The sequence below is a fragment of the Oryzias latipes genome, chromosome 15, assembly GCF_053564925.1.
Source record: "Oryzias latipes strain Hd-rR chromosome 15, Olatipes_Hd-rR_3.1".
Taxonomy (NCBI): domain Eukaryota; kingdom Metazoa; phylum Chordata; class Actinopteri; order Beloniformes; family Adrianichthyidae; genus Oryzias; species Oryzias latipes.
This window is the reverse complement of record NC_136251.1, coordinates 12,049,514-12,066,036: the sequence shown is the minus strand read 5'-3', so window position 1 is coordinate 12,066,036 and position 16,523 is coordinate 12,049,514. Positions and strand designations below refer to the sequence as shown.

The 16,523-nt window shown below is 40.3% G+C and overlaps 1 protein-coding gene across 1 annotated transcript in view; it reads left to right on the top strand.

Moving 5' to 3' along the window:
• Positions 1-16,523, top strand: part of LOC101159527 (echinoderm microtubule-associated protein-like 6) — a 62,132-nt gene that overhangs the window by 11,483 nt on the left and 34,126 nt on the right. Inside the window, exons 2-7 of the mRNA XM_023963296.2 lie at positions 8,730-8,889; positions 9,380-9,478; positions 9,562-9,630; positions 10,841-11,026; positions 11,155-11,290; positions 15,801-15,874. Of these exons, the coding sequence (XP_023819064.1) occupies positions 8,730-8,889; positions 9,380-9,478; positions 9,562-9,630; positions 10,841-11,026; positions 11,155-11,290; positions 15,801-15,874 (724 nt within the window). The remainder of the gene's footprint in view (positions 1-8,729; positions 8,890-9,379; positions 9,479-9,561; positions 9,631-10,840; positions 11,027-11,154; positions 11,291-15,800; positions 15,875-16,523) is intronic.

The following is a 16,523-nucleotide window of genomic DNA, read 5'->3' as shown; positions in this document are numbered from 1 at the left end:
TAATGAGCAGCACATTTGTTTGCATCATATACGGCATCATTCTGGTGAACTCCTGCAAAACTTTCAGCTAGAAATGCTTTGAAGTTCTGCCCGGCTCTTGCATTAATGATGGAGCTGCTGATCAATTGGGCTCAGCTCCAGACTCTGGTTTCATGCTGCTTCAGTCTCCATCTCACATTTTGAAGCTGATCGATTCTGTCTTTGCACATCTGGAATACGCACGGCTGTTTTGTGACATTAAGGTGTGAAGTGCCGGAGAGCCGAGCACGCAGCTGGATTATGAAAGACTCGTCGTGAAGCTGCATAATCTGTCTGGAGGCAGCTCGTCAGCTGTTTTCATTCAAGTCAGTACTTCTTCATCATTATCTTCAATTAGTAAAAATGTACATTATGAACCTCAATCTGTAGCTCATTGATGTTCCTTAAAAAACTCAAGAAAGAAAATGTTTTCTTTGTGGTTGCGCCTAAAGGTTATTGTTGAAAAAAAAGTAAAAAAAATGGATTTCAGAATTAAAACTTCTTACAAATAGATTTATTCACAAGTTGTGGCTATTTGTAGATGACTTAAGCGAGTGTTCCTTAATAATATACCATGGTCGGGGTGAATACTCCATTCTGATTGGCTGCTGTGTGTGCATTAAAAATTGATATATCGCAGTAATAACCACACGGTGAAAAAAGAAGTTCCGGTCAGCTAGCTTAAATGTTTTGTATCACTGCGCCGGCTTCTTTAAAACAACCTTTTGCTTCATCATCTGGACAAAAACAAGCGGTAAGAGGAGAACTTTGTCTCTAAACTGATGCTTTATTCAACCCATCGGAAAGATCAGCATATATATCGGTGAATCTTGACTGCAGCAAGACCGCACCACGTAACAAATAGTCCGTTTTTTGGGAGAAAAGCGATCCAAATCGGAAAAAAGACAAGAATTAAGGACTAAAAACTGGTTAATATGTATTGCTTTTGTAAGTGACCATGAATGGCCTTCGAAGTATGCATTAATACTTTTAACGCACTTCGCGGAAGCAACCGTCCGACTCCAGGCTTCCACGGCGTGCGTTAAAAAGTAATAATGCACACTTCGTCGGCCATTGACCCTCACAAATATGCTGAGAAAAGACGCATTCCTGAGTCATTTGGCACCAACAGTTGCAGAGATACAACCCTCAGGTCCAGATTCTTCTGCCACAGCAGTATTACATAAAACCTGTGTAAAAACGGAAACTTTTGAGCTCCACAGCAGACCAGCTCAGTCAGAACCGGGTCAGCTGTGCATGTGCATGACGCTCTGCTGACCGCCGTCACTAATGAAGGCAGAAGGCTTTGGTCGCTCGCTGTGTAGCGACTAATTGCTCAATGATGCTTTCAGGCTCTGCAGGAAAAGCTGCAGGCTTAACTGAAGTTTGCAGTTTTCTCTTTTTGTTTGTTTTCTGTCATTTTAGAGACAGTCCTGCCCACAACTCAGTCCTATTCCTAAAAAATGACAGGTTTTTCATTTTTTTATTTTGTCATAATCAGAATTAAAAGACCACTGAGAACATTTTCACAATAGATCAATAGATGATTGAAGTGGGAATTTAAGTCACATTTCTTTTTCTCTAGCTTATGATTTTAATTAATGCTGAAAAACCCACGAAAACATGTGGAACTCAGGAGTGCAGTTTTAGGTTTTTGTTCCATTTTATAATTAAAGCAAAGCCAGAAGTGCCAAATCTTACAGTTCCTCAAATGACCACTAGATTGCTGGTTTTAAAAAGGCAGCAGTTGAAGAGTCTAACTTCACATCAAAAGTAGAGTTTTCTACTGCCTAGTAACAAGTGCTGGTGATGTGGTGTGCTTTATTTTATGTTTATAACACCGTTTTGATTTCATTAGAGCTTCAGTTTGTCCAAATTGAGGGGAGTGAATGTCTTTGATTGGCACTTTACTTTGTCCTGCCCAATCGCCCATTTTTGGAGTGTTGTTGGCACAGTCAACGTGGCTGCTCCGCTTAAAGGCTTTGTCTTCAGCATTTGATATCTCATAGGTCCTGTCCTTATGTGTTTGCTTTATAATAATGGAAGCTCACGTGAGGATGACAGCTTTGAGGAGCAGAAGGGAACAGACAGGAAGACCTCACATCAGCAGAGCGCTTACAGGAGGACACTCGTAGGGTCTGTCCAAACTCCTCCATTACAAAAGAAAAGGTCTTTAGTGGGTGAAATGCAGTGACCCAGTGCCTCCTTGATTGTAGCTTACTAGAAAGTGCAGATCTCTTTTATTGTCTCACTACCTACTTTCTTAAGATTCATGCATGCAATCGATGCATCTTTTTTGTCTATCTTTGTTATTTCTGCCTCTTTTGTTCATTCTTGCATTTTTTGCATCTTTTTGCTGATGCTTTGCACAGATTGAATCATTGTTAGTATTGCTGGTGATTGTTTGGAAGAACTTTAAAGCCTCAGATTCTGCTGCAGGTTAAAAAAAACAGCTCTTGCACAGCAAGAAAATAGCTATTTTTTTAAATTTGAAGTACAATTTTTGTGTTTTACTTTTCCCGTTTCAATCTTTCGTTAGGTGAGAAGAAGATAAGCAGGGCGAACTTCTCAAGTTCTCTTCTTTTTCTCCCCCGTGTTCGTCTCCTCTGACGGGCTTCAGAATGTCAGCCGCTCGGGCCTGGTGGCTCCATGCATTCACAGCTCAGTGGTCTTCATCAAGATGATGAAGAAGAAATTATCTGTGCAGCATCCCACCAGCAAGCTGCCCTGCAGCAGTGAACGTTCTCACGATCTGCTGGTGCCCGTGCGCGCTCACGTGCTCGTTGGAGCTGCATACTGATTCATGAAGCAAACTCTGGAAGATCTGCAAACCTTATTCAAGCTCTTGACTGTGAAAAGGAGGAAAGAGCAGAAATGCATTTTGGGGGAGTTGCTGCTTTCATGCTCTCATCCTGGAGGAGCTGAAGCTCAGCAGCAGATCTTCAGAGTAACAAAGGAAAGACTTTTTTTTCTCTTGCAGAGGTTTCTTTAGCCTGCAGACAAATGTGAAATTATTTCTCCTTGTTGATGTTTTTTTATTTATTTATTTTATTTTGTCATTTTAGTTAGGGGTTCCAATGGTGATGCAATGGTTAGCGCTCTGACCTTACAGTGGAAAGGCACCTGGTTGAACCCCAGCTTCCTGCATGCGAGGGTTTCCTCCCACAGTCCAAAAACACGCTTCATGGGGCAATTGGTGACTGTAAACTGAGCCATGGTGGTAATGTGTGTCCCTGTAAAAGGTCATTGACCTGTTCAGGGTGAAGCCTGCCTTCATGCAACAGCAGCAGTAGCGCATCCCTGTAAATAACAAGAGAGACACAGGGTGTTCTGAAGATGGATGTCATTTTAGTCAGTTTTGTTCAGATTTCAAGGCTAAAATGCTGAATGCAGCAGTAACTGGACGCCGAGCAAATGTCTGATGCTCCTGTCGGGGTTAGCGAGGACATTTTGGCCTAAAGCATGAAGCAGTTTTGATTTAGAGGAAGTTTCTGCATCAGCTAGAGAAATATTTTTATAATATATTTTATTGTTCCAAACCTGGAGTAAAGTGAATAAATCCTGAATTTTTCCACACCAGAATGTTTTATCTAAATTTTCTATGAATTCAGTTTTAAGTTGCTGACATGTGACTTAAATGTTCAAAATGCTCAGTTTCTTTAGTAAAACTAGAAGAAACTGATGGATTTATGTAGCTTTGTTTAGGAGGAAAACTGTAGCAGAGGAGCAGAAAAACCTGAATATAGATGAATAATTGTGCCAGCTGCCCCCCTGAAGGTCGATGGGTGGCGGGTTTTATTGTGTTCGTGAATCCACAGGAGGAGGAGCTTCTTGGAGCTTTTTATAGAAGCTGCACTGATTTCATCGGCTGCTATAAATAGACTCGCCGTCGTGCTGCAGGTCTGTTTGTGATGCAGCGATGAGGAGGCCTCATGATGAAGGTCAGAGGTGAATTATACCCGTCAGGAGGAGGACGATCGGGGGGGGCACAGTGAGGATGTGTCTTTCTGAGGTCCTCTACTACAGCTGCACACATCACCCTGTTCTTCGTATTTTGATCATCTTGTGTATCTAGAAGTTTTTATTCCTGTTTTTTGAAGATTTTAGATTTTTCCAAATAACTTTTGGAACATTTTTTAAGTTAGCAAGTTGGCCTTGCAGGTACTTTTTTTTTATTCTTGATGCTGACACATTCCTTTTTTTTTGCTTCTTTCAAAATGTAAGACAAAAAAGGTTTGTTTGTTTGTTGTTGTTTTTTTTTTTTTGAAAGGCTCAGATGAGGGTAAAACTGTTGCAGAGGAAAGGACTGCAGCTCCTGTCAGGACTGGTGTCCCACATATGACGACAACGAAACAGAAACAGACAGAAAAGATTTTCAGCAGAAACGTTTGGTCTTTTTTTAGCTTCTCACCAGAACAGAAAAAAAAATAACTAAAAGACAAAAGAAAAACTTTATTGGAAGGGAGATAAGGTGAATCATTGCCATAGCAACAAAATCCAGTTTTATTAATGTTAATATTAAAGTACTCAAATAAATTTAAAGCAACAAATTTATTATAAGACTAAATCTAAACCATTTAGGGAACTCTGAAACGCAATATCTTTCAGATGTATTTACTTTTTTAGGAAAACATTTCTAAGAAGTGTGTTTTTTTTGGTGTGAAGGACAAAAATGTGGTTTCATGTTCCCCAAAGATGTTTACATCCTCATTTTCCATCATCATCATCATTGTTTTTCTGCACAGAAAAGCAGCCCCAGCCTAACATTATGGGTCCAACTAAAATGGGGAGCAATATCAGAGCTATCCATCTGTACAGTTTAGATCCAGATAACAGCTCAGACACGGAAAACGAAGACGTACATGGATCTAGTCGTCTGACAGTGGATGCATCAGAATGGAGCAGAGCAAGAAGCTTGTGACCCAAGTGTATTTTCTAGAAAGATTTTTTTCAAACTGCCTCGTTACATTTGCTTCTGATTCACCACAATTTAAATACAGAAATACTCAGAAATGCAACTTCAAGCATAATTGTCTTCATATATGTCCTCCATAATCAGACGAATGCCTCAATAACATGTAAAAAATTCCCAAGACACCATTTTCATTGGAGTGGGTCTTTAACCCTTGTGCTATCCTAGGCACTTTAACGTTGGGAGTTGGGTCATCTAGACCCACTAGACAGTCCTCTGAACCTTTTTTCATCAATGTTTTGTGATCTTCACTGGTGTCCATGGATTACATGAAATCTTTCCACCTTTATCCACCTTTGTCATGGTAGGGAGAACATGTCAATGTAAGGGTGGGGTCATCTAAGATAGCACAAGGATGAAGAAGTTTTGATTTATTTGTTGTCCTTATTTGGCCCATTGGAATGGGTTTTCCTTTGATTCTGTGTGGCACTCCAAGCGAAGGACTAATCTGTTGGTGGTTTTTAACCCTGGGCGTGTCTCTGCCGTCCTCTGACAGCTGCGGGGTTGGGATGAAGGCCTTCGTCTTCACCTGCTGTAAATGTTTAACTGCTGAGCAAACCTCCTTCAAGTGCAGAGCATCCGGCAGTGATGCAGGGATGGAAGCGTCAGTTCCCACCGACTCCGAGGCGGCTTTAACAGACTTTAATAAACTGAAAGGGAGCCCACAACATTTAATGAATTATAAAGCCGGTGCATGAATAATGCATTGGCTCTGTCTGCGTGTGTTTGTGTTCAGTGGCAATTAATCTGTGTGACGACAGCTTCCCTCCTCGCCTGCTCACATTCAGATCTTGCCGCTGACAGCAGCCGCCTCGTTCGGGACGGGACTTTGATCTGCAGAAAACGGAGGCCGGTCTGCTTTTAGATGTTTCTTCCTCCAATTATGCTTCACTTATCCTGTCAAAAGTGACGCCCAGCTTCCAAACTGCACTCGGTGTCAGGCTTTCAGAAATATGTGGTGAGATTCATTCAATGGAAATTTCTGCATGTTTTCTTTAGTTTTCCAATATCATCGAGTTTCTCAGCTGCAGTCATGCACGTTCACATGCACGCTCAGATTAAGCTATCTGCAGGATAAACTGATTTTCCTGATTTCCATCGTGTTCCTTCACTTTCTTACGTTTTGCGTTTCCTTTTTGAACAAAAACATTATTTCCTTTGTTTAAATTTACAAATTTTTAGAGGTTTATAGCAGCACAGATTCCTTCCTACAGCCGAGCAAAGTCTCAGTCATAAATCTCAGCTCCACACAGCTTCTGCAAACAAACCTCTGTCTATTATTAGCAGCCGTCTTCTCACTAAAAATGTGTCTTACTGCTGTTAGGAGGACATGAAGCCGCCTGGGGTGTCAAACTGGCAGAACAAAAGAAAAGTAGTTCCGAGACAGATCATTAAAGTTTAGGTAGAAAGTTCTGCTACGTGCAGGGAAAACTTCTGCCCTCTGTTGCCATGGAAGCACAAAGCCATTTAAGTTTTGGGGCTTCCAAAAGAGGATGATCCAAAAAGAAAAAGGTTTATTTATGACAGAAAAGGGAGCTGAAGAATGAGTTATTACATATACGAGAAAGAAAAAGCAACCAAAAATGGATTAAAAAAAAGTTTGTTAGAATACTTTAGGGAAAGTTTATGCCACAATTAAATGTTGAGAAACAGAACCTTCAACAGCCCAGAGATTTTGCTTGGAAAAATGTGTCTGTGTCCAAATATTCATGGTCCTGATTGTATGTGTATGCATCAGAATGGAGCGGAGCAGCACATTTTCTATGTTATAATTTAAACTATATTTTTTCATCTGCTCTTGATTCACACCAATTGGAATAAAGAAACACTCATAAACACAATTTTAATCTTTTTTTCCTTTATAAATTTATAAATGTCCTCCTTTATAAATGTCCTCTATCCTCAGAAAAATGCCACCAGAACATGTTGAAAACACCCAAAACAGTTTTAATCAGAGTGGGTCTTCAAGATTTTACGGAGAACCTCTCAGAGGCTTTCAGATCTGACCCTCAGCTTATACCCAAAAATAAACAAATCAGTTGAGAGGACATTTCTTTTTATAAATTCTGGTCAGACAAAACCTTTGCCTGTTGTGGCTTTGCACCTCAGTAAAATGTTCAGCACGTGTGGTTTTGCTAAAGAACAGGGTTATATTTTCCTTGTATTTTATTCTCTGTTTGAATCCTTAAACATATTTTTTAAAGACTCAGGTCGAGCTTCATGAAGTCTGTTGAGCTTCGTTTAGAGTCTGTTCCTCCAGCTCTCTCCTGCCTCACAAAAGAGTTTTATCTTTACATCGCTTCTCTTGTCTGTCTGCCGGGATGGGGCCGACCTTCAGTTCCTGCTGAGGATGATGGAGATATATGAAAATGTGGTTTTATGGAGATGGTCAGAATCTGGGTGTGCTGCAGTGGTACGGGCCCATGTTGTTTCAGCAGGAGGATTTTAAAGGATCGGTTCTTTCCTTTTTCATCTATTTTGCTGAAAATTGACTCCCTTGAATCTTTTCAGCGTAAATATAAGAATAAAAGTACTAATAACAAACCAACTCCTCTGCCGTTCATCCAAGGGATCACCATGTTTGGATTTCCTGTGCCCTCTGACCCTAATCTTCTTCATCAAAATCATGTAACTCAACTGTGCCGTCAGGTATTTAAAGTGTCACGCCAATCATCTTTTGATCTATTGTATATGTTTCCCAGTGGTCTTTTAATTATGATTATGTTGTTAAAAAACCAACAAAAAAGACATAGTTTCTGTCCAGCGGGAGGAGTTCATTAGAAAATAACCTTGGAGTCATGTTCCAGACCGCTGGACTGGGACGATTTCCAATCATCCCCTTGTTTACATTCTCTCCTGCTAGCCCCTCACAACCCCAATCTAACATTATCTGAGAACAAAAACGGCGAGCAACATCCGAGCAATCCAACAGTTTTGATCCAGATTCCAGCTCAGCCGAGGAAAACAAAGACGGCCATGGATCCATCTGTCTGCAAGTGGATGATCAGAATGGAGCAGAGCAGGAAGCTTACAGCCTGCCAATTGTAGTTTGTACATAACGCTTTTTCCAACAGTGTTTTTTTTGTCTGCTCCTGATTCACAACAATTTAAATAAAACACTCAGAAATAAAATTTTTTGTTGCAGTTCACAGCAGGATGATGGGATTGATCTACTAAACTGTAGTACCTTTACTCTAAAGGTTCAATTCCCTTTGTTAATCAAGCGTAACATGAAACAATACAACAACATTTTATTTGACAAGGATTTGAAGTTTGTTGCCTCTTAATATTTGCTTTCAGTTTTGTTTTATTCTTAAACATTTTGGTATTTTTTCCCCACTTGCAGTAAAAACTCTCTTCAGTGTCACTGAATGGAATTTTTTGCCCTTTAAGTTTGTTTTATTTTGTTTGCACACAAAAATACACAAAATCTTTCAGTCACTTACTCTGTCACTTTTCTGTTTCTGACCAAACTTTTATTAAGAGTAGCAGAATTTGAACTTCAAATTCAGGGAAGCTAATGTGTCATTTAAAACAATATCAAAGAAAAAAGACTCAATCATTCAATCAAGAAGAAAACAAATGTATGGAAACATGGAACCTCTTTTTTTCTTTTTAAACAGCTATATGGATTATTTTTTGACCATTTGTTTAAAGTTCTGATCCCTTATCTGTTACTTCAATAAAGGAATTTAGATGGTTTTGAATTTGTTTGTCTCTCCTCCACCCTTCCCTCCAGCCTGGCCTTGCATCCAGAGCGTTCCCTGGTGGCGACGGGTCAGGTGGGGAAGGATCCTTACGTGTGCGTCTGGGACTCCTTCACCGTCCAGACCGTGTCTCTGCTGCGGGATGGACACACTCATGGCATCGCCTGCCTCACCTTTAGCGCTGACGGACAGGTGCCATTCACACAAGCACATACACACATGCACACACATATGCACTCTCTGGAAAGCACACATGTTCACATTTACACACACACCCACACACATGCACATACCAGTGAGCATGCATGGACCTAGTTGATGATGCAAAACCCAGTTAAGGAATTTTGTAAAAACGATCAGATTTTCAGGATTTCAGCATTTTTGTTACAACACAGAATGATTACAGTGTCATCAGCAAACATTTGGGGAGAATTTCCCAAAACTCCTCGTCAAAATTTGCCAGGAATTTTCTCAAGTGTATCTGTCAAAAACATGAAGCCTCAACAATTTCAGTTAAAAAAATGCTGCACAATGTTTGTGTTCATCTCAAAACAAAAGCTGACTCACGGAAATTTGCTGATAAAATAAACAGATTTATAAAACAAAAACGAAAATTTTGTGTTAGCGTCAAAGTTTCCCACAATTCTCTCCTAACCTGCGGAAAACGCTCCTGTCTCTGCAGCGGCTGGCGTCGGTGGGTCTGGATGCCAAGAACACCGTGTGCATTTGGGAGTGGAGGAGAGGGAAGATCCTGGCCTCGGCTACTGGACACTCGGACAGGGTGCGAGGAAGCCCCTCCCCTTTGTGCGTGTGCGTGTCTCTGTGTTGCTGCATGTTTGTCCTGACGCCTCCTCTGTCCTGCAGATCTTTGACATCTGCTGGGATCCGTTTCAGCAGGACCGCCTTGTGAGCTGCGGAGTCAAGCACATCAAGGTGGGATGAAAATGAAATAAACAAAAAACTAAATTCAAACAAAACAAGCTGAATTGAATTTGTTGAACTGATTTTGGAATTAAAAATCAAATGTTCATTTTTTTCTACAATTTCCAAAAGTGAATAAAAATAAGATATTCTCAAATAACAACCTACTTCACAGCACATTTTTCAATAAAATAGCATCTCATAGTCTGTGTACTTTAGAATTTAAGTTTACATAACCTACCCGATACTTTTTAGACAGCAAAGTATGATTAAGAGCGTTAGGATGAACTTAATGTTCTAAAACACTTAAATAAAATACCTTATGCCTCAAAGTATTGACAAGCAAGAAAATATAAACATATAAACCAACAGAAAAATAAAATAAATTGAATTAAAAGCAGATTAAACGAAGGAAAAATGTATAAAAAGGATGAGAATACTTTAGAAAACAACAGAAGGATGATGTCCAATTATAAAATGTAAACCCAAATTAAATATAAAAAATAGAGTATAAGTCAAAAATTGAAAACCAGTTAAATGTACAGTTTCTATTATGTTCAAGCAAACAGTTTTTTTATCTTTAAAATACAGGATTTAAAAAAAAGTTGTTCAAATTGGGTGATTTAATAAATATAAAAATAAATAATGTGAATAAAAATCTCAAAATAAAATGAATTCCTGCTTGTGTTTAGTTCAGTAAAAGTCAAAGAAAATATAAACATATAACTTATATTTATAATTAAATTAAATTAATTAAACATTATTAAAAAACTTTTATTGTTTTTATTTTTAAAAGGGACAATGAAGATAATTAGATGACAGATTAAAATATAAATGTCTGTTTTTAATTTTTTCTCCATAAAGGCCTTGACAACAAGTGCAGAAAATGACAAATGATTCAAAAACAAAACAAAGAAAGCAAAAAAACAAGTGAAGTCACAAAGTTTCCTCAAAAATGGATTCTTTTTACAACTCAAGGCTATTCTGGTGTTTGTGTCAATTCCATTTGGATGTCTGTCTCCATGGCACCCCGTCACTGCAGCCGAGGTCTGGATGGCCCTGACAATCGAACAATTTTAAATCAGTTTAAAAAGATTTGTTTATTTTTCACCAATCTGTTTCTTTTTTTTACATTGAGGTGTACAAATGCGTCATTCAGTGTTTTAGAGGTTTCAGACAAACCATGTTTTACATCTTTTTCCCTCCTGTTCATGGCCTGCAGTTCTGGGCTCTGTGTGGAAACGCTCTCACGCCAAAGCGCGGCATTTTCGGCAAGGCAGGAGACCTGCAGACCATCTTGTGTGTGGCATCGGCTAAGGATGACATCACATACTCGGGAGCTCTGAACGGGGACGTCTATGTGTGGAAAGGACTCAACCTGATCCGGACGGTTCAGTCCGCACACGGAGTGAGTCTGATCCTTCAGCCTGACCAGCTGCAAAGAGGAGGCACTGAGGCGATGGAAGAGGGTCTTCGGATGGAAAAATGGTCCAAACGCCACGATCCTTGTCCTGGATCCATTTGTGTTTGTTTCAGGCTGGTATCTTCAGCATGTTCTCCTGCGAGGAAGGGTTTGCCACCGGAGGCAGAGACGGCTGCGTCCGACTGTGGGACGGTGACTTCAAACCCATCACGAAGATTGACCTACGGGAGGCCGAGCAGGGATACAAAGGTCTGAGAGTTTCTGACTTAGCAAGCAAAGCAAAGCGAAATCACAAAAAGTAGTTACGCAATACAGCACATTAAGTCAACACGAGAATTTACCAGAAAATTGAAAAAGAGGAAAATGGAGCAAGTTAATCTGACTCTTGAGGGTTTTTGAATATTTTAGAGTAAGAAAGAACAAAGCCATGTTGGTTTTATGCATTTATATATCTGACAAATGTACTCTGTAAAACTAAAAGTCCACAGTTTTTTCTCCTGCTCAGTTTGTCAGATATTGTCTGTGATTTAGGCACACAACAGTCATTAATTCAAAATTTCTGCTAATGTTGTGTCTACACGGAACACAAGCTTTGAAAAATGACTTCAGTACTTCAGTATTGAAGCATATTTGTAAATGACCTGGAAAAAATCCTAGAACCAAAAAGGTTTACCGGGTAACAACTAGATGGTTTTAACACAAACTGTTCAGCTTTTATTTACTCAGTTTGAAAACAAACAAAAACTTTACATCAGTAAAAACCTAAATACAGTCTGATTTAGAAGGCCCCTTTGAAAATTTGTCTAATAGATATTTTCTAAATTCATTTTATTTTTAAATGTTAGAATAAAATTGCTCTCAGCCTGTCAAAGTCTCAAATCTATTCATTCCTTTTTGGTTCCAACTGTTGCCATGCTCATTATTTCTGCCTTTTTACTCATTATGCTGAAAGTCTGGGGTTCAGTGACATCATATCCTCTCAGAGTGGCAACTAACATAGACCGAAAGAAACTGGAACTGGTTCAGTTCATCAAACAACCACTAGGGCTTTTGGTCCATCGTCCCAATAGGGCACCCACAGTGTGGCTCCAGCACTGGGGATGAATTTCTATCAACTTTATTTATATTTTACTTTTTCTTTTATGTTTTAAAATTTATATTGAATTTGAGCCCACTCCACACAAAAAAAGAAGGTCGGGCGTGGTCATGGACTGTTGAATCGAATGGTTTTAAGATAAGATAAGATATTCCTTTATTAGTCCCACGATGGGGAAATTTCCTTATTGCGGCAGCAGTACAGGAACAGAGAGCAATATATAAAAGATACAAAACTATGGAGTCAGTATAAACACATATATACGCAATATACACACATACATTTCCAAAGACATTGCACAGGATGACCATATAATCAGTTATTGCACAGGGTAAGATAAATAAGACAGAGCCCATGATGTTGTTTAACGTGGTTCACTGGGAGCAGCTAAGGTTGTAAAGTCTGATGGCAGAAGGTAAAAAACAACCTGCGGTGTCGCTCCTTCAGACACCAAGGATGTCTCAGTCTGACGCTGAAGGAGCTGCACAGTGAGGACACAGACTCATACATGGGGTGGGCCTCGTTCTCCATCAAGGATGATAGCTTAGCTACCATCCTCTTCTCTCCCACCTCCTAAATTGTGTCCAAAGGCAGCCCCAGAACAGAGCTGGCCTTCTTCACCAGCTTCTCCAGCCGCTTCCTGTCTGCTGCCGAGATGCCGCTACACCAGCTGACCGCTCCATTAAAGATGTCTGATGCCACCACAGAGTCATAAAAAGTCTTTAGGAGTGGTCCCTGCACTCCAAAAGACCTCAGTCTCCTCAGCAGATAAAGTCTGCTCTGTCCTTTGTTGTACAGTGCTTCTGTATTATGTGACCAGTCCAGTTTATTGTTGAGGTGAACACCCAAGTACTTGTATGAATCCACTCTCTCAATGTCCCTTCCTTAGATGTTCACCGGTGCAAATGTAGAGTGTGTGTGCCTGCGAAAGTCTACCACCAGCTCCTTGGTTTTCCCTGCATTAATCTGGAGGTAGTTCCGCTGGCACCAGTCCACAAAGTTCTGAATCAGTTCTCTATAGTGTCTGTCATTGTCATCCATGATTGGTCCGACAACAGCAGAGTCATCCGAGAACTTCTGCAGGTGACAAGATGCTGAGTTGGACATGAAGTCTGCGGGTGTAGACAGTGAACAGGAACGGAGCCAGAACTGTTCCCTGCGGTGCTCCTGTGTTACAGGAGGGGTTTGGGTTTGTTTCAATATCCTCTAGAGTTTTCTGGCTTATATTTCCAGTCTCAGTGAAGCAGACGTTCGGTAACTCATGATCATGGAGCCCAGAAAGAGTCTTTGTACCAAGATCATGTGACCTCACAGGGGCGTCACTTATACAGACATGGGAAAGAAATAATAACCTTTTTTTTTTAAAGGTCAGGCTTGGAAAAGCAGCCCACACCAATAGAAACAGTTTAAAAAATTCTTTAAAATTATCAAGAATTCCTGTTTGGGATGACTTCAGACGATCACAAGGAAGTCTGGATATTTTCCTGCCTTACATGTAAACTATTGATATTTAAATAAGGCGGTTAAATAAGATGTTTTCGAAGACTTCAGTGGGCTTCAGTAACAGACGTTTTCCGAATGAAAATTGTTTAACCTTCCTGAAAATAGGGAAGGTCTGAGCTGAGGCGCTCTGGATGAGAGCCCAGCACATGCGTGTCACATTGGCTCTTATGGAGAACTCAGATGGAAAAGAAAAAACAGTAGGAATAGGTCATTCAGAGAAGAATCCTTTCTCTAGTGAATGTTTTGAGTCAGTGTATTTTTTTACAGAGACATTTTAAAATAAATTGCTTGCTTTTTTCTGCAGGTGAAATGTTTCTTAAGCAAAGTAAAGCGGAGTCTGGCTTCTCCACCTGATGAGCAATTCTCTGACGTCTTAAATGTCAAATCTGTATGAAGGCAGAGATGTGTCTGTTTCAGAGAAGCTCAGTGGGGACTTTTGTTAAAATCTCTTCAGATATCTTCTCAAGAGGTTTTCTGAGCAGAAAATTCAAAATATGAAGAGAAGACTAATGATAGAAATGGTTGGGAAGACAAATAGGAGGTGTAAACTTTTTATTTTACAGTAAAAATTGTGACATTTCAGAAGTTTTTATGTGTTTTTGTTCAATCTTTCACCATAAAAAAGTTGAGGACTTTGATTAGACAAGATACTTGGTCAGAAAAATATTGCTGACAGCACAAGAGGAGAGGTCTTGTGTACAAAGAATTGCACCGATTTCCTGCTGGAAGTGGGAGTAGATTTCAAAATAGAAGGCAGACAGGAGTTTTCACACATATGAATCTGTTGGAGATTTTTTTCAGCACATTTGGGACTAAAACCAGATGCAGCTCTGATTCTTCCTTTAAAAATGGTGCCGGTAAAAAAATGTTTTAGGTTTTCATAATTTGTCTAAATATTAATGCTAATTACAGCAGAAAGGTCAAACAGAAACCGCATTTTCACCAAACGTGAACATTTGTGAACTTTTCTTGGTTCTGGAAAGCAGATGAATATTTTCTGTGTGATGTTGGTCCCCTTCTGCGGTCTCCTCCTGTCAGCCTCTGTGCAGCTGGAGCACCACACTGACACAACTGGCATGGTCTCCATGGTGGAACCATGGAAGATCACCAGCAGCTTCGAGTGGAGATGCTGCTTCCTGAGCCCTCTGTGGAAGTGGATCAGCTGCTCAGCCCTTTTGACCAGAGCTAAGGTGTTGGCTGACCAAGAAGGTCTGTAAAGATGTGGAACTTGGAGGACACCACTCGCTCCACGCCACTGATGTGTGTGTGTGTGTGCTGGAAGTCCAGGAGGAGTTCCTTAGTCTTGGTGATATTCAGTTCCAAGCTGTTAAATGCACTCCACTCTCCCAGTGTCAGACTTCATCCCTGTAGGCCGTCTCATTTTCTCTGGATGGGTGGGACTGCAGTGAGTAGAAAAGTGGGCTCAGGGGAGCTGATGCTGGGAGTGCAGGCAGATGAGAGGGGATGACCTGAGCAGGTGGATGGTGGGTTTGATGTGTTTCAGGACCAGATCTCAATTCATTTGCAGCTGTCAGCAGAAGTCACTGAAGCTGATTGTGTGGCGTTTTGGGGACTGAGAGGATTTAAGCAGGCTGGAATAACAGGTTGACGTTTTAAGGAAAGCTGTGGAAATGCAGATTTGGACCAAACCTCTTCGACTCTCGGGGGGGATCTTATAAATACTTCAGAAAGTAATTGACTAGCCCACTTATGCTCCACATAAGTGGGCTAAAGTAACCTCAGGCTGGTGATGCATGAGCTTTGTGCAGAAACAATCTAAATCCGTTGTCATTTTTATCAATCTTGCTTCTTGACAGTCCCACTCATTATTTCCTCATCTTTGCTTAACCCTCTCATGACCTCTTCAGGCTGTTTCTACTGCTCAGGGTCCAAGCAGAAGACTTTGACAAAATTAGAGTAAACATTTGTCTTCAGGTTTCGCCCTCAGCGGCAGCGGATGCTCTAATTGGCGAGCGCAGCGCGGCTGATTAGATTCTGGTTTCTGGCAGTTAAGCAGAGAGTGAAGGAGGAAACAAACTCTGAAAGCTCCATCTCTGATGTTTGTGGTCTTAACTAAAGCAGCATTTACTGCACTTTACTGACAGAATCCGTTTTTTACGAGCACATGGAAGGTTTCCCATCCCTCTGTTCTGTGTTCAGGTCTGTCTATTCGCAGCGTGTGCTGGCGAGCGGACCGAATCCTCGCCGGAACGCAGGACAGCGAGATCTTCGAGGTGAGGAAGACTAAACAAAAGATGCTTCCGGTCTGTCTTAATTCAATTTAAGCCAATGCAAAAGTCAATATTTAGACCTGAAAATAATGTTGAGACATATAAATTGCAGCTGATTTTTTTTTTATCCATCGGTGTTTGATTTGCATTGAATGTAGAGAAAAAAAAGTGTTTTTTATTTGAGCCTTCATCCTGAGGAAGAAAAAAACATTTCCAGGACCTCCTCTCCTCCTAGATACCACCATGGATTTGAACCTCTTAAGACCTGTCGTCCACATGTGTGGACATCACAGTTTGAGTTTTATTACCACAGTACCGTAGTTGATTCTGCTGACCTGAGGCCTGTGACCTGTGACCGTAAAATAAGAAAGGCAAACAAGAGCTTAGGTCTTGACAGGGTAAAACCCAGAGGATGAAAAAGAGACAAAAAGATGAAAAATAAATAAGTCAGGATACCGAAATGTAAGATCTTTGTACTCATTTCATTACCACGCTTCTCTAGTGTCAGATTGTATGACAGGATTTGAACATGCAAACTCAATGTCAATCTGTGTAAATAAGTCTTAGCTGAAGAGATTAGCCATCAGACGGAAAACATTAAAAATATCACTTTGGTTTTAATGTTCAGCAGATGTTGCATTTTGTGTCATAT